We start from the raw sequence: 18,970 nt of genomic DNA, 5'->3' as shown, positions 1-18,970 counted from the left end.
CGGTGCTGAGAGTCGAGGGGGCGTTACCCACGTCACTCTACGCGCTATGGGCGTGGCCTCTACTCTTAAAGAGGCTTCGCTGCTGCTGCTCCTGCTGCTTCTCCCTCGGCCGGTGGGAGCTGTCGGACAAAGACGGGGCTTCGATGGAGGGGTAGGCGCGCGGGCGCTGGGACGGCCGGTGGCCGAGAAAGTCATCTTAGTTATTGTTGTGCTTTAGTACGCGTTAAGCCAGACGCAGGAACAGAGAAAATGAAATTAAACATCTCGAATTGGTCAGACGAGTGACCACAGGCTTTGGACAGATCCTCCACTACAGTGGACTTGAACCCTCCGTTAGGACCACCTGTGCCCCAGTAAAAATGTGTGAACAATTATAGTATAGTATGGAAAGTATGGGGCGCAGTGGTGGCTCTGAGGCTAAGCATCTGTGCTGGTATCCCCCCTCACTGCTAAAAGAGATCCTACTCTGCTGGGCCCTTTAGCAAGACCCTGCACTCTGACCCCAAGGGGTATGCGAAAACTAAGTACAATTAAAATGACTGGCAAATCCATCCTTAGCCGTTCTGTGTGCAGTGGTGTGGCTGCCCTTCAGATCTACTAAGGAAAGGCGCTATATAAACTGACAAAGGAGGCTACCCCAGTGCCACTGCTTTGTGTGGGCATCTACAGTATATGGCCTGCCTTTACAAACACACACATGAAATGTCAACCACTATGGTGAGACTGTGCAAAGGCGTTATATACAGTTACAACTCCACTGCACTTCGTCATTCACATGTGTGGAGTCATGTAGCTCACCATCACAAATACACACAAACGGGAATGATTATGGCGAAGCCTGCTATTGTCTACAGTGTAGAGACTTTGGAAAGGCGCTATATGAAGGTACAAGGGACTGGCTCAGTTGTAGTGTTCGCCTTACATGCAGTTGTGTAGGTTGGCTTCCCAAATGCATGTGCATAAATACAAATGATGTTATTGTAGAGATTATTGAAAGGCGCTGTATAAAATGACAAGGAGTTGTAGTGTTTGTCTCACTGTGTCAGCCCCTTGGCCGGCCTGTGTGTGTGTGTGTGTGTGTGTGCGTGCACACACAGTCGTGTAGTTCACCTTCACAAGCACACAGATACAAACGCAAGCAGAGTCTGTTACTGTAGAGACTACGACAAGGCGCTATATACAATGACATGCAGGATCAATCCCAGTGTCCCTTTTGCTGGCCTGTGGATGTGCAGTCGTTGACAGAACATGAGCCCTTACTTCATAGGCTGTCACTGTAGAGACTGCTGAGGACCACCGTGGACCGCCGAGCCAATCACAAATCCTGCAGCCTGACAGCTAAAACTGTACTTTATGTGAACAATTATGGCATACAGTAGTCAGTCATTGAAGCGGCGCTATATAAAACGACAAAGTGGCTGGCACCAAGCCAATATCCATCCTTCGGTCGTCTGCCTTTGCAAATGCGGAGGTACAAATGTGAACAATCAGGGTGTTATTGTAGAGATTATGGAAAGGCGCTATATAAAATGACAAGGGGCAGGCTTCCATTCAAGTGTTTCTTGGCTGGTCTGTGTGTGCAAATCCGTGCAGCTCACTTTCACAAAGATGCTGTCACAGATGGGAACAATTACGGCAGTCTGGTACCGCAGAGACAAGTGTAAGGCGCTATATGAAATGCCAGTGAGGCTGCCTGGCTCAGTTCCATTGTCCATCATTTGCCGCTGTGTAGCTCGCCTTTAAAAACGCACACATGTGAGCAGCGATGGCCCAGTCTTCTAATGTCGAGACAATAGAAAGGCGCTATATAAAATGAGAGTGAGGCCCAGCTGCAATGTGAGCCCCTTCTCTGGGTCTGCGTGTTTGCAGTTGTGCAGCTCTTGTAAAGCACCTTGGACTGGCACAGTCCACAGAAAGGCGCTATATTGGATTTGAATACACTTCACATGGCCCTCTTCGCTTGGAGTTTCCACAGATTTAAAAGCTGAGCGCAGTGACATCAGGAAATGACAGGGATGGAGGAGATGACAGCAATTGAAATCCTGGCCAGGGGGCTAGCTGGTACGTTTCCCAGATGGAATTCCAAAATGCAGTCCAGGATGACACCCAAGTAGTGGACGGATGCCAGGCGAGTCAGCCCAGTGCCTGTTGAGTTGGCCTGGAGGGTTGGTGGCAGCAGGCCTCGCCAGGAGAGCATTTGGGATGTGTTGGGTCTTCACAGAGGAATGGAGGTGACCTTGGGAGTTCTCTTTGGGTCTGCCTTCAGAGAGGTGACTGCTGGGAGAAGAGGAGGAGGAGGAGACAGCATGGAAGGCTGCAGGCCGAGGTGACGACATTCACCACCCTAACCGCTCGTTTTTCCAGACTGTATTCTTTGTAATGATGGGTGACCTTACCCAGCAGCAGGGCCGTCTCTGGAGATCTGCCGGGTGACACTAAATAACAAGGCAGCAGTTTAAAGGGTCCACATGTTCTGCTAATCTGGTCAGGCCTTGTGAGTGATGGGGTCCGAGATGGTCGCACCCCTCTGGGCTGCTTCTTGCCCATCACTAACCAGGTCCTCCAGAATACACCGATGGGAACTGAAGACTAAACTCCAACACCAGGGCTGAGCTGAGCTGTGGTCCGAGGACTGGGTGGGGCACGGTGGCACAATGGTTAGTGCCCTACCCTCACGTATCCAGAGTCTCGGGTTCAACATCCATGCTTGTGGGTTTCTCTGCGAGTTTTCCTCAGACATCCTTGAGGACAGACGGGTTAGATGAAGTGGCGATGCCAAGCTGGCCTGGTGTCGACCCGTGGCGTACAGTAGACCCAGTGGTGACCCTGACCCGGGTTCCCGTTGTTCTTTAGAGATGCAGAGGTGGGTCTGCCACAGGCCATTAAGTATCTGAATTTGGGTCCCCGAGGCCATCACACTCCCTCCTGTGCCACTCGACAGGTTTAGCCAGCTTGTTTAAAATGTCCCCCGTTAAGAGGGTCCTCAGAACTGGCCGATGACGTATACAATATGACTGTGGAGTTGGTGCTTTTTGTCGTCCACCATTCTTCATCAGGAGGCGCCTACTGGTTTACTCTTCATCATAAGGGGGTCCTTTCCTGCTCCAAGAATGGTCTAAAAATGGGGATTAGTGGGCCAAAAATAGGGGGATCCCCAAAACAGCTTGACATCTAGCATAACAAGACATCAAGATGAGTCCCACGATATGTCATATATGGGGGGTCTCCTTGTATGGGTGGGTCGGGGCAGAGCAGAACAAACACAAAGAAAGCCCAAATGTAACCTCAGGACGAGACCCCCAACTGACTGAAATGGCGACGCCAGCGAGGGAGGTGAAATGCTGGAGGCCTGGCTGTGCGCAGGTTTCATTACCGACCATCGATACGCATCGGGGGGGGCTATAAATCTAAAATGAAGGTTCACTTTCTGCCAAGAAAATCAGCAAAATGTTTTAATATCACACATCAATGCCATCACTGTGCCCCCTCTGTATGGGGCCAATTCACATGTCCTGTCACCCTTGTCACACATCTTTGCTGAAAAATGGACAAATGTGCTGTGACCATGCCAGGCTGAACACAGGGACGTGAGAATGTCACCAGACACGTCAGGTGGGCCAAAGTGTCACCGTGTCTCATCCTGGTCCTTCTTCAAAGCTGTCAAGGTTCCCACTTCAGTGCTCTAGTTGACCCCCCGATTCCCATGATGCTTTGTATGACGAAGTCCTCTCCAATTTCAGTCGTCCTTATCGAGTCAAGTCAAGTGGCTTTACTGTCACACCATCGACACAGCGCACTGCAGCATACAGTGGCACCAAATAACAGGACCACCGCGTGCAGCATAGACAGAGGACAGGTGAGGGACCACCCTGTGCTGTATTATAAACCGATGAGTAAATGAACAGACAGACAGAGTGAATGACAACAGTAGTGACAAGTGTGACACAGCATATAACAAAACTAGCGTACTAGGGGCAGACCTGAGGACAGCACAGTGTTCAGAGTCCGGACCACCGCGGGGTAGAAGCTGATCCAGAACTGGCTCAGATGCTGTGGTACCTCCTGTCACATGACAGGTGAGGGTAGGGCTGGTGCTCCTTCACCCACTGTAGGCTTTGCAGATACAACGCTTGATAATCTCGAGGTCCCAGTGGTCCTTTCTGCTGTGTGCCCCTGCCTTTGCAGGACAAAGACCCTGCAGTTCCCAAACCAGAGGGTGACCCAGCTGGTCAGAATGGAGGGAGGTGGGCTTACCTTCTTCAGGGACCAAAGGAAGCAGAGACAGTGCTGTGCCTTCCTGGCATGAAGGTAGTGTTCATGGACCACCTAAGGTCCGCTGCCAGGTGCACACCAGGGAATGTGCTGCTCGTGTGTGCAATGGGGTGGGCAGCATGGGCCGTCCTGAAGTCAACAGCCATCTCTTTGACTCGTCCACACGCAGAGGCAGATCGCTACACTTGTGCCAGCCTGCCAGTCGTTTGGGTAGGAACATCAGTGCCAAGCGGGTTACATCTACTGATGATACCAATCTGGGTGGACTGGCAGATAATTGAGAATCCATTGAATCATCACAGTGGGACTCGGACAGCAGACAGGCCTGGGCAGATTTGGGGCAGAAACAATACAATACAATTAATTGTTGTGTAGCCCAAAATCACACAAGGAGGCCCACATTGGGATTTGACAGGCCCCCAGCCTGGACTCTCGAAGAAGACAAGAAAACTCTTGTTACACCCGTATTCATTGAGAGAGAGACCCCTTTACCAGGTAGGGTGGGCATCAAAGACAAGGGGGGTCAATACAACACGATAGACAGAAGAGAAGACGAGTCGTCCTCAATACAATAGAAATATTACAAGAACAGAGCAGAATTCAACAGGAGATGATATCCCGTAATAGGATTTGGATTGGTTCAGAGTCCTGGAGACTTCGGCCATCAAGCTGCCTCCCCCTAAATGACATTTAATGTCAGTAAAAGTAAAGAATGACACGTAAGAAGTAAAAACAGGAGGTCTGAATACACAATTAGAGGTCTGAACATCGAGGGTCCACCTTATGATGAGGACTTAGGAGTCATAGTGGACTCTAAGCTATCGACTTCCAGTGTTCAGAAGCCATGAAGAAGGCTAACAGGTTATATAGCGCCTTGACGTGTGGAGTACAAGTCACAGGAGGGTCTGCTCAGGCTTTATAACGCACTGGTGAGGCCTCATCTTGGGTCCTGGGTGTAGTTTGGGTCTCCATAAAGACATAGCAGCACAAGAGAAGGTCCAGAGAAGAGCGATGAGGGTGATTATGGGGGGCTACAGGGGAAGAGTTATGAGGAAAGATTAAAAGAGCTGAGCCTATACAGTGATGAAGAGGAGACCTGACTGAAGTGTTTAAAATGATGAAGAGGAGTTAGTCCAGTGGGTCGAGACGGTGACTTTAAAATGAGTTTATCAAGAACACGGGGACACAGCTGGAAACTTGTGAAGGGGAAATTTCCCACAAACATTAGGAGGTTTGTCTTCACACAGAGAACTACAGGAATAAGTGACCCAGTAGTGTGGTAGAAGGTAGGACTTTATGGACCTTCAAAACTCAACTTGATGTTTTCTTTTAGCGGAATCAAGTGGACAGGACAGGCGAGCTTTGGTGGGCTGAATGGCCTGTCCTCGTCCAGATGTTCTAATGCCAGCAGATATGACAGTCCTGGGTTCACATCTGCCATCTGCAGGAGGGTGACTAGAGACAATGAGGCAATCGCCTGAGTGACAGGGCTCAGGAACTGGATAAGGGTCCATAGAGCCATAAGGCTGCAGCTCAACCCACCACAGCCATGACTGGTGAAAAGTCGACCACCTGGGATGAGGACAAACCTGGAGAACAGAAGTTTAAGTACAAGATGGCACCAGTGCTCATCTGGGCCCTCACGCCAGCTGTGGTGCCAAGTGGGACATACCTACAATGTGCATCAAACAGATCCATCTCACTTGTGAATAAAGAGTTCTAGCCAGAAGGACCGAGAGAGAGAGCGAGCTTCCTTCTGTAATATCTCACGACCAAAGAGGATTCATTAATGGCAGACACTTCACTTCTAACCTTTGACCCTTGTTAAATATTATTCACCCATCAAGCATTTGATTTGGGCGAACGGGAGTCACTGCTCACCACACTGCACACATTTGGGTTTGGCCGTACCATACTGTATGTGCGTAGATCTGACTACCGTATGCCAGTCCGTATTAACAACATCACGTCAAACGAGAACGCGGCACTCGACAAGGCGGCCCCCTGTCACCACTGCTCTTTGCGACTGCCATTGAGCCACTGGCTGTTTAATGTCACTCTATGCAGATGATATGCGACTGTATTTATCAGCTGTCCTAAAGGCACTAGCAGATTGGCCAGAGATGCCCGGACTCAAAATCAATTTGAAAGAAAGTGAAGTGACTAGCACACAAGATTAGACTGGACACCTGCCCATTCATCTGAGCAGCAACGTCACAAGTAAATATAAAGACATTCTGCTGCATGCAGTGAACGAATAAAACAAGACGTGAACAGACGGTGGTCCACCCTCCACCTCACATTAGCAGGGAGATGAACGTCCTCCCTAAGCTTCTGTTTCTATTTCAGAACATCCCCATATACATTCACAAATATTTTTAAAGAAATTAGATTCAATCATCCACACCTTCAAAAGGGCGACCCTACAGAGACCTAAATCAGAAGGCGGCACGGCACTACCCAACTTTCAGTTCTATTACTGAGTGGCAAACACACAGGCCATGAAGACCTGGGGCCTCATGCATAACGGCGTGCGTAGAACTCACACTAAAACATGGCGTACGGACAAAAGTGGAAATGTGATTATGCACAAAAACATCCAGATGCAGAAATCTGTGCGAACGCCAACTTCCACGTCCTTCCACGCCATAAATTCTGGTCAGTGTGAAAAGTAACGCACGTGCACGCGCCTGCTGTCCCGCCCCAACTCCTCCCAGAATTACGCCTCTTTGAATATGCAAATCAATATAAATAGCCCTTAAGCTCAGCCTTCTGTGAAAAGGCAATGGCAAAAGTACGAGGAAAAATAGAAGAATTTCAGTGAATACCAAGTGGAGGCAAAGAAAAACGTACAGTTTGTTGGTTTAAACAGTGGGATAAGCAACAAAAGGAAGTTGATCGAGTGACATAGCGTGTCGGAGAAACTCGAAAGCTCAAAATCACAAAGTCGCACAGTGCTGAAATAAAAAAAGAAGTTGTCAGATATCAAAGTCGGAGTGAAAAGGCGAGTCGTAGCCCACCGTCGGAGTGTCATATGAAAGCTTATTAGGGTACAGAGAACAAACATAGGCACACAGTCGGAAAAAAGCACGAAATGTCAACTTTAATCATGTAGTTTATTTTGTGATTAAAGTAGAACATCATAAACTTCATCTTAAAATCGTTTAATGTTTAGTTTCTCAATCCCATCGTAACTAAAGTAGCACATTAAATGCTTTGTTCTGTATTTGATCTTCTGTGTGTGTGAATCACTACGTGCTTCCGTTCTTTCTCTTTCTCCGACAGGACACAGAATCCATTACATTCGTGATATTACAGCTCTCTGAATAATTCAAATACTGAGATGTATACGTGATATCTTTTTCATGATGATAGGAATGAAAGCATGTTATTAAACATGGGAACACGGTGGCGCAGTGCTTGTTCATATCTCACGCAAGAGGCTTGCTGCGCCATGTGTGACCTTCAATGAAATAATTTATCACAGCAGTCCTGTCTCTTTCAAACGTACTAACCTCCAATTCCTGTCCTTACTTTTCTTTCTCCAAATACCCAATCGCCACACAATCAGCTCTGTAATAGACGTGAAGCCAACTGTAAGCTTAGAATGCCAATTCTTCAAAACTTTTAAGGAACATTGAAATATCTTCGTAGTACATGTTTAATTATTCTATCCGTCTAGCATTCCAGTGTCGCGTCAGCACCAGCAAGAATACAACGCAATGCAGGAACAATCCGTGAACGGAGCGCCAGCTTCTCATTAGCGCTGCAGCACTGTGTAGTTAAAGTTTTATCTGTATAATATAATAAATATATTTTGCTGCATTTCATCTGAAAAATGGTTTCGCCGTAATATGTAAATACGCGCTGTACGTGGCTCAGGTTGTGCAATATTACAACTGTAGTGCAAGTTTACAGTGCAGTGATTGTACTTATAAGTCCAAACAGTTCTACAAGGAGCACTTGATGGACTGACTGAGTGCGTTTAGAGTTCTTGGGATGAAACTGTTTGTGAACCGCGAGGTCCGTACAGGAAAGTCTCTAAAACGCTTGTCGTATGAGAGCAGTTCAATAGACAGCGTGGCTGAGGCAGCGTCTCTCTTCATGCTGTATTCCTGATAATTCTCTTTCCGATCAGCTGCTGCTGTGATTCACACTCAGATACAGTGATATAAATACTCTGAGTGGTGCAGTGAGAGTAATATGGAAAAAGATGATCTGCTGTGGCAACCCTTAACGGGAGCAGCTGAAAGAAGAAGAAGATGCAGTGAGCGTAACAACGCTAAAGCAGTTCTGGTATTTGGAATACTATGGCTATTCCCTGGCCCATTATATTGCTGCAGGTTAATTACAATCAGATGCATTACACTAATAAACAACATGCAGTTAGTTTCAGTGTATTTATAAAGCCGCATCAGGGATATGGATCTAAAAGAGAAAGGGAAACCGCACAGGAACAGTAGCACTGCTTTGACGCTGGGTGCCGCCATTCTGCAAAACCAAGCAGAGAACTTGCGTACAACAGGGTATGAGTTGCCATGGAAATGTGCGTGGCTTTACGCCAAGTGTAGGTTTTATACATCGCGATTTGAACGTGGAAACAGACATACGCAACATTTTTGTACGTACACACCGTTTATACATGAGGCCCCAGGACATGGACACCCACAAGCCTGGTCTGCAACAGAATTCAAATCCTGCAGCACCTCTTTATATGTCCTGCTCAGTGCCCAGGAAATACCAACTACCGCCATCACACTCGTAACCCCACTGCCGCTCACTCACTCCCAATATGAGCCAATGCAGCGGGCACTTTAAAAGAGAGAAGTTTCAATCTGAGGCACCGCCACATGACAAGCACAACACTTAATGTTTGTGTCCGGGATTAAAACACTTAGACGGGTACAAAGATAAAAGTCTTTACACTTCAAATTTCACTTCTCATCAACGCAATTCCTCCTCTACTTTCAAGTTAGAAAGTTTCTTAAACAGAATCTCTACAATTTATAAAAACGTTTTAAAGTCCATTCCTTTCAAAGACCCCAGGGTATGATGGGAGAGGGACCTGCCAGTTCACACACAGTATTCACTCAAGTTCATTCAGTCGTTGAACTTCACATCTCATCTCTCGTTTCAAATTGTCCAAAATGAGAGCCAACCTGCCAACACTGCAGTCGAGCTCAGGCGTCACTGGGCCACATGTTCTGGGTGGTGGGCACCAAATTAATGACATTAAATGCCTTTCAGACAGCCTTGGAATCCCAATCCTCCTAACAGCTGTGTGTGGTGGGCACACAGAGGGGCTTAAAGTGGAGGAGGCCACACAAACTGTCATGGCCTTCACTTCACTAGTAGCATGTAGACTTGTCCTGCCCAACTAGAAGAATCGTAGCCCACCTCTGTTAGGTCAGTGGGTCACTGATGTTCTCTGAAATTGGACAAAATCAAAGTCTCACGTAGAGGGTCTCTTCTCAGTTTAATTTTGAAACCTGGCAGGACCTCCTAATTAACATCTTAGAATAATCGTCTACAACGGGAAGAAGGATCTTCAGAGATTTGCAGTGTTGGCTCTCCTCTATGGGCGGGACTTGAACTTCGGTTTGTTAACTTTGATTTGATTGGGTGGATCGTCATTTGCTTTTTTTATTAATTAATTCATTTTATTTAATGAAGACACTGATACACCAGCATGTCAAAAACTAAACAGAAATCGGTTTTAATGCACATCTTAGTGAGTCTTTTCTTCTCAAATATTGTAAAGAGAAAATGGGGCAGACTTCACCTCCACACTGTTCTCACCACAGGAGACCCCCAGTGTCTGCCCCGTCTCCCCCTGCAGTCCACTGAAGACCACTTACCTTCTACGACTGGTCCAATCCCCACCCCCCCGGTGTCTCCACCTGTATTCTTGAACCTGTCCAGGCACATCTGGGGTATCCTGAATAATCCCAGAATGTTCTCCCAGTTCTCCAGAGACCTCATCCAGTTCACAAGAGAACACAGACTGGAGGGAGGGAGTCACACCAGACCCATGAGGAAGCCAAAGACCATCTACAGTATCAGAACCTGTCAGGACCCTCTGAGCCACCAAAGCCAAGAACGCAGCCTTAAGCAACTTCACTGCAGACACAAGAACATGCAGCGGTGGGCCTTGCCAGTCCACTTGTTCAGATACGCCAGGAGATGGTGCAGATAGAGGTCATCTGTGGTGCGTCCTGCTGGAGGAAACTCCACTGCACCTGTTCTGGGAACACCCTGGGTCAGGACTTGGCCCACCAAGACCACACCACATTCTGGGGTACCCACACTCTCGAGGCCACCAAAGAGGCACAGTAACTCGTGTGCTGCATCAAGGACACCCTGTGGGTCACCAGGAACCACCTGGTACTGAGAAGGGTTAAGGAGGACAGTCCAGGATTACTGCTGGACATCCAGAGCCTACTCAGAGTCCGTTGTGTGCCGGACAGTCTGGAAGAACAAAAGGAACGAGAAGGTGTGCGGACCTCAATGGAGGAGACCCCCTGGCACTGGCATACGACGGATTGAATGGCTCCTTGTGAGGCGCATGAGATTTAAAAATAAATAAAGCGATTTCTGCAAATATGTGGAGTCAATCGTCAACTTTTATTTATTTACATCGACAACGTGGTCAGCCAATCAACAACAAATGACGAGATCATCACATCACCAGCACTCGTCTCCTGTGGCTTGAGGGAACCAGAAAAATTAAAAGGAAAAAGTGAGAAGAAACAAATGGAAGAGAAAAAGGAAACACGTAAGTGCTGCTCTGTGCGCCCCGAGTGGTTACAGTACGTCACGCTAAGACGACCTCAGGCTGCTTCATCTGTCACCGGAGCTGCAGGCCTGAACAGAGATCAGAAGTCTCCACCAGGAACGTCTTTAGAAAATGTTACACTGGTTACAAAAATGTCAGCGGCGATTCATCAGAGACCCTCCACCACCACTTGAGGTCCCTTGAATCGGCACCACTACAAGCCAATCTGGGTGGCACTTTTAACCTCCGGACATTGTAAAGTGACAGTTTAGTGCCATCTGCTAACACATGGAGTTACATTCAGTCATCACTGTGAAAAGCCCGGGCTCCTCCAACAGCAGAGGCGGCGGTGTCGTTTTGCGGACCTGCTCGCCTCCATTGTCTATCAGCGGCTAAGCGAGTTTCTCTCTCGTTTGTCTTTCCTTGGCAGTGTCGTCGCTTTCTTCAGACGCGTTAACTTGGTCCACCTTGCCGGCTCTTTGAGCTTCATGCCGTAGCCTCACACTTCCGTGCCAGACAGACACTTTTCCACACGTAGATGTTTATATGTAAGATGTGACTCATTTGTACAGAAATATTTCATAAACAAAAATACGGTAATTTGATAAAGTCACTGAACAAATTTAAAATGCAAATCGGCCTGCTAAGCCATCACATGCACCTGAATGTCTGGTCAGACAGACATCTTGTAACGTCTCGCTCTCGTTGTTGCTGTTCAGGTCTTCCAGCGTTGAACCTGGCGCTAGCACCCCCTGCTGGACACGCCAGCTGAACTGTATATACACGTGAAGGAGCGCCAGGAACACGGACCTCAGGCCGTCAACAGTTCAGTTTAACATTAGAAGCCCTGAAGCCTACGAAAATATTTGTCATGCCAGGCGGCCTGTGCCTCCCTCGCACCTCCTCATCGGTGTCTGTGTTGTGCCAACGTGTGAATCTGCACAAGCAGCCTGCTCTCCCATAACCCACCGACGCAGCTGAAGTCAAGTCAGACGCTGAAGTCTCTTTAAGTGGGAGTGAGGTGTCTGGAATTGTATCGGCTAAATAATAGACGGTTATTTGGAATACATTGTGAGGGATGGCTGGCCATATATTCCGGTCAACACCTCCAAACCGCCAGGTGGAGCCCTCCCGGCAGCATGGAAGTTCCCCGAATTCCAGCAGGGCCTCATGGACCTTGTAGTTGTTACAACCAGCCCTGCTGGATACCATGGGGACCACTAGGAGACGCTGTAGGGAGGCTCAGGGAATACTATGTGCCCTATAACCTGGAAGTGTGTCCTGGTCACATGGACAAAAGGAACGACGTGCTTCCGGGATGAAGAAAGAGAAGTTTTTATATGACCCGGAAGTGCTAAGAAATCACATGGACAGGGGTTCGGGAGCACTTCTGGGTCATGGACTATAAAAGGACCATGGGAAATCCCAGACGGCAAACTGAGCTGGGAGGCAGGGTGGCTAAGTGTCTGGGAGTGAAGGATTGTTTATTAGAGTAGTGGTGCTTTGTGCACTTATTTATAATAATAAAGTCAATTCTTGGACTTTTATCTGGTGTGTGGCGTCTGGTCTGAGGGTTCAAGGGGTCGACAGTGCCTCTATTGTCACAACATGCATGTCACGTGTGTTCCGTGTCTACAACGATCTGTGGAAATGACAGGAAACGCGAGGCAAGAAATGCTGAACACATTGCTAAAACAGAAACGCTTTTCATGTTATAGTAATAATTGACGTGAAGTGTATAAGGTGTGAAGACCAAATATCAAATAAACACTTTCACAGTATAACGGAACAAGTGCGCTTTTATTCAAGACTATAATCGGAGAAAAACAAATCGTTTAATTTACATGTTACTGACAATGTGTGCCAACTGAAGCCCAAATATCAATCGATACGAAGACAAAATGTCCGCTTGGCTGGTGCAGAGGTAGGGCTGAATCAAGAGGTTGCAGGTTCAATCCCAGGTCCTCCTCACATTTACCGTTCTGCGTAGTGAGCTGCTCGTATTGTGCCTGCCATATAATTAAAACACACATTTGATTCGAGTCTGCAACGGCCAGCGTAGATTTATGGTACTTGTAAAAGTTAATGCTGAAGGGATAAAAGCCGACACACAGACGCAGCTCGGTCACTTCTCGTTGAGCAGACAGACCCCGCAGTGTCTATACCGACTGTGAGGAAGAGTAACACTTGGCATTCACATCAACCGGTCATCTGAACGATTTTGTTATTCAAGAATAAAACTGAATTAAAAAAAAAAATCATTTAAACAACTTGTAGATATGAATGTCCGACTGCCAGGAAAAGTAACATTGGCACAAGCCCATACATTTACACCGGACACTGCAGCCTCCAATCACGTGTGTGTTTTATTATACTGGGGGGCTTCGCTCGCCCACCCCCGGGTTTGGTTTACCAGATAAACAATTTAAAGAGATTGGTATTTTCTTGTGAATTGTTACATATGCATTATTTTCACTTTTACTTTAAAACTTTTGTAAAAACAATACTTGTCCTTTATTGTCAGCCCCAGGTGTGGTTACATCTCTTTCTTGCAGGACGTATAACGCTGCCCGCGTTGTGAAGGGGGTGCGGCTGAACGCATGCTAAGGAGAAGCCGTCGGATCATCTGCTGGCTTTCTGCTGCTGGCGAGCTGCGTGTTGTGCTTGTCGCTGTTTTAAGAGCTGGGAACAAGTTAGTCCCGTGTATCGCGCGCCAACGTTTTATTTGAGCCTTTCAAATTCCACTGCTTTCGTAATCTCTAACCTGCTCTGCATGTGTATGGCGCCAACGTTTGTGAACGTCTTTATGAAGTTCTACTTTGTCTTTTAATTCTGAGCCCGACTGGACCTGCTCTTTTTCCAGTTCCACTTGTTCCGGGCTGTTTATTACTTTCCTTATTTTCTGAATTTTTACCTCGATTATTCTTTTTCTTTTTTTGTATTTTTTTCTCTCTAATGCTATTGGATCTCTTTTTCTCTGTGCTGCTTTCTCTTCTTCGCTTAGTCGTCGCCGTTTCACCGATAACGTATTGTCCTTATACGCTGTATACGCGCTGAGAGCCCTGGATCTGTGTGTGCTCAAAGCCTTGACACGGCTGAGTGTTTTGCTGCCCGTGCTCTTATTTGAGATCGGTTCTAAGTACGGCGTGTCTTCCAAGAATCTCATGTTCTACATCCCCGCGAGACGGTCCTGGGTCAATCTCTTGGCACAAAGTCTCATGTTTAAGGTCCCCGCAAGATGCTCCGTGGCCAGTCTCTTTCGTCTCGCGGGTCTTTTAAGTGTGAAGATCACGTCTCGTCTTCCTAGTCGTTCTCTCTCCCAGGATTTTTTTTTTGTATATTAGAGAGATGATGATGATGATGATGATGATGATGATGATAATAGCAGCTCACTACTCAGAGCGCTAAATAAAGAGAAGACATGGGATTTGAACCCGCTACCTCACCATTACTAAATAGGAGCTTATCCACTACGCAGATCTGTGACAGAGCAGCGTCACCACTGTGACAACTGGCTGAAAATGAAACACACAGACGTGTATGCGACCATCTTTTATTTTGTCCCGACGTATCGTTGGCGTCAGCGGCATGTCAATTGAGCAGTTTCTTTTCCTTCAGTTTTATTCTTGAATAAGAGTGCACTTGTTCTCATTTTGTGTTTCTTGGATATTTGGGCGTCACACACCCTGCACTTCACATCAATGTTTTACTCGAACATATGAAAGCATTTTCTGTTTTAGCCAAGTGTTCAGCGTTTCTTGCCTGGCATTTTCATCTGCCGTTGATCGCTGCAGACACAGAGCATACATGAAGTGTACGCATTTCAAGTCACGATATTTCCTTATCTTATATAATTCCTTACAACGCATCGCCAGATAAACACTTCGACGCGGACTTGAGCAGCGAGGATTGCGATGCCTTCATCTGACTGAATCTGGGGGTAGCAGGCGGCGTTCTGCTAATCCACACAGTTGACAAACAAAAGCGGCCTAACAGCGCAGTGATGAGGAGCTACAAAGTTCTAGGTGTACGTTAGGAAAATTTAAGGAGGTCAGGGACAACGAAAAAAGTCGTAAGCTTCAGGGATTCTCGTGTTAAAAGTAATGTGTGTTGTATTTGTGACTTTATTCCATGGAATGGACAGTCGAGGTGGAAATTCACGCAACGCAGACCTGAGGGCATTCAGCATTTCCTTCCGATACGCCATCAGGGCAACACGCAGCTTAGCAAAACCAAACCTGGAGGCCTGCCATGGCATACCGGGACAGAGGGACACCTGCTGTGACAATGAAGTGATGCAGCCGTCCTGCACAGCCCAAGCCACTCGTCCATCAAGTATTTGGGGGGTCTCAGACGGTCTCCTCACCTGGAGTGCTCTGAACGACTAAGCAGATTCCAGGACTGAGAGGCCTGCACTACGAGGAGAGACTGAAGGATTAAGAGTGACGTGTGGTTGAAGTGTTTCAAATGATGAAAGCAATGAGTGCAGCGGTCCAAGCTGCTAATTTCACATAAATGCAGCAAGAACATTGGCCGATGGGTGGAAACATGCTCAGGGAGATGTTAGAAAGTTTATCTTCGCCTAAGGAACCAAAGGCATACAGAATAAATGGCCAAGTAGTATGGTGGAGAGCAGGACCTCAGGGACCGTCACATCTCGACAGACGAGCTCAATGGCCTGAATGGCCCCTTCTCGTCACAGACCACGTCAAAGGCAGCAGTAACGTCAAGCAGGTCCGAGTCCGCGGGTAACTTTAAATGGAGCCATTTCAGTGTTTTGTTTTGTTTCTTGAATCAAAATACAAAGAAATCCAAAATAAAGAACTCAACCCGCCAGTAACTGCTCAAGAGACATTAAAGTAAAGAGGCCAACACGGTCACGTGACACCTACTTCTTTTATTCTGGTCCCCCAAGTCTTTGCACATCCCCTCTGTGACTCGTCCACTGCACTTCGTGTAAAGCACTAAAAGTCGCCCAAGGTGCCGTTAGCATCACTGGCTGTGACTCGGTCGCCCGTGTGAATTGAGATAAAATGGCGTCTTCCCATCAGTCTCTTGGATGGCTGATCACGGACAAGTCAAAACCCAAAGAGTGAGCTAAACTTACCTTGCTATACAACAGTGTAGCAGTCGAGGAGTTTTAAAAATTTTCTTTCTTAAAAGAAGAAGGATTTAATCACATAATGATGTGGAGAGAAATTATTGCACCTTGAACCAATAAATGAATCGTCCACCACCATCCTCTAGAGCCGGTAAATGTGACTTCAAGGAAAGAGCCTACAGAGCAAGTTGAGTCATGGCCTCAGCAGGACCCGCCAGTCACTTCAGAGGTCCTACTTCCAGTTGCCACGATCCAGTATCAGCTGATCCTCCTTGGTTCACGACGACAAGTACAACGGGCATCGGGAGCTCCTAGCCGTCGGCCTGCAGCATTTCCTCTATCACCTTATCCCAGTTGTCATCTCGGCTCTCAGACTCCTCGTCAACCTCGCAGTCCTGGAGTTCTTGCTGAAGCTCCTTCTCCCAATCCTCGGATTCTTCTGGAAAACAAACAGAACAGAAAGCACATGAGGGGCTCAGCTCAGGTTTTAGAAATTGCGTTGTGTTACTGGCAACAAGCAAAACCAGTTAAGATGACTTGTGAGAATCCACTAGCGACTGAAGCTCATGGAATGGAGTGTCAGGCGGGGGGCCAACTGCAGGTTTTCATTTCAATTAGCGCTAAACTGCGCTCTGTACACCTGACCACAGTCAGCCACTTTGTCATCATATTAACCTTCTTCATCCCAGGAATCCACAGCCATCACCAAAACTAACAAAAAAACAACAACAGGATGTGACTGGAAAAGTCGGCCGAAGGCAAGACGACGGACACAATCGGTAAGGCGGGTGCCACACTAAGGTGAATGTCCAGCCAGGAGGAATTAGAAGAAGAGACACAGCTGGCAAAACGAGCCAAGAATTGACACCATTTTTACCAGACGGCTAATCCAAAGTCACAAAACCAAAATCAAACTCAAACTCGAAAAACAAAGCGAAAGGTTTACAGCAGAAGTCGATCCGCGCAAAAGGGTTTTAGGAAGATAACCAGGGGGGCACAAAGCCAACGTTGACGTCAAACACCGCCTACTTTTGGTCATCTCTGCATGGCAACATTATGCCAGTGGAGCCAACAACTACAGTAAAATGAAACTGGAAATAAAAAATAAATTTAAACAAATGGATTCAGCGACTCAAAACTACCTGTAGATGAATCTAAAAATCTTATAAGAGAGTCTGCGCTAAACCCTAATTACACCCCTACGCTGGCAGCCATCGACTGCTTTGGCCTTCTAAATGGCAGCGGGCATTGGTGCACAGACAGAGCATAATCAATACCAATTTATGACCATCATCATTAAAACGTAAAGGGCTGCTCGATGCTGCTGGATGGACCTTCACCTCCCGAGACCCCAAACTGTCTTAGGCAGACCTGAGACTTTCAATGTAAAACAACTTTTGGTGCAAACACATCCCGGCAATGGTCACTCGTGAAGACCTCACAAGGCCAGCGTGTCAAACTCACATCCAGGAGCTCCGGGGCGCTTACCGCTCGACGTTTCTAGGAGTAAAGCTGTGGATCTTGGGATTTACCAAAGAAAGCCGATTACAAAGCATTGCCCACCCCATCACCGTCTGGCTTTCCACAAACGTAAAGCTCAGGGATGGAAGTCAACACTCGAGTCGGGTCAGCAGTCCAGTCTTTGAGAGGCCGCGGTCCAATGAAGACTCTTGTCAAGCCTGACTTGCCTAAATGAAAAGAAGTGGATGCTGGTTGGCATACATGGGCATGGGACATGATGACGATGACAAGGAGTAAGACTGTACTCATTAGCATATACACATATTCATAAGTTTGGAAAAAATAAATAAATAAACACCAATAAAGGCATCAGAACTGAAAAGCACTTTGGTGACTCGTCCACTGCAGGGGGTATGTGGGGTGGTACGGCAGCACAGGTTAGGTCAACTGGCGAATCCAAACCAGTGGGAGTGGGTGTGGTGAGGGACAGTCCAGGGTGGCCTCTTATCTTGTGCCCAGTACCCCTCAAGAGCGTTCAGTTATGGGAGTTTATTTCAGTCGATCAGTGGACCTTCCCGGTGACACGCAAGTCCGAATCTCAGTTCCAGCTTCACGTCGCGCCGACTCGACTCTGTCCTGCATGCCATCTCACCATAACGCCTGAGGCTATGCCATGCTGTCCCGCGCTGTGCCATCACATTCTGTTGAATCCTCTGCTGCATTGCCAGTGCCCTGACATACTGAAGGGGGACAAGTCACAGAAGACCATCGCATAACAGGGCCTGCTATAATTCATCATGCAAGTCACCCAGCCACACCGTAATAACGCAGTGCCCGTCCTGTGCTCAGAGGGCTTCACAAATACTCAAAAGGGTACAAAAAGATCAAATTAATAAAGAGGATACAAACTAAATCTCCAATATTAAACAACAAATATTAGATTAAGGCACAAAACAAACACAGCAGCAGCTCTAAATCAGAGTAAGAAAACCTGCGAGAATAAAAAACCACAAACCCACAAAATGCCAGGAGAGAGCCCTGAGCACAAAGCCCAACTTGTGTGAGATTACACGTTGGAACATCAGCACAGATACCAAACAACCGTCTGGGCGAGGGGACATAGCGGAGTTCAGCCTGGTGAGCTCACTAGCGGACCAGTGCCACTGTGCTGGACCATATGAGGAGGGTCATCAGTTTAGAGCCAAGTGCTCAAAGGTCGATGGAGGTTCATCGAATATTCGTTGGATGTTCAGGTCAGATCAAGCGATTATAGCACAGCTCCACCGTCCTGACCCGACCTCAGCTGTGAACAGACCAGGCCATCGCTGTGTCTTCATTTACAGACACCAACTCGGTGGGCA

General features: G+C 47.4%; 1 protein-coding gene across 1 annotated transcript in view; it reads right to left on the bottom strand.

Annotated features, from left to right (window-relative positions):
* Nucleotides 1-15,929: 15,929 nt before the first annotated feature.
* The window catches only part of syap1 (synapse associated protein 1), a 39,599-nt gene continuing 36,558 nt past the window's right edge, over nucleotides 15,930-18,970 (bottom strand). Inside the window, exon 9 of the mRNA XM_028790499.2 lies at nucleotides 15,930-16,587. Within this exon, the coding sequence (XP_028646332.1) occupies nucleotides 16,460-16,587 (128 nt within the window). The 3' untranslated portion in view covers nucleotides 15,930-16,459. The remainder of the gene's footprint in view (nucleotides 16,588-18,970) is intronic.

The sequence above is a fragment of the Erpetoichthys calabaricus genome, chromosome 4 (genome assembly GCF_900747795.2).
Source record: "Erpetoichthys calabaricus chromosome 4, fErpCal1.3, whole genome shotgun sequence".
NCBI classification, from domain to species: domain Eukaryota; kingdom Metazoa; phylum Chordata; class Cladistia; order Polypteriformes; family Polypteridae; genus Erpetoichthys; species Erpetoichthys calabaricus.
This window is presented reverse-complemented; position numbering and strand designations above follow the sequence as displayed.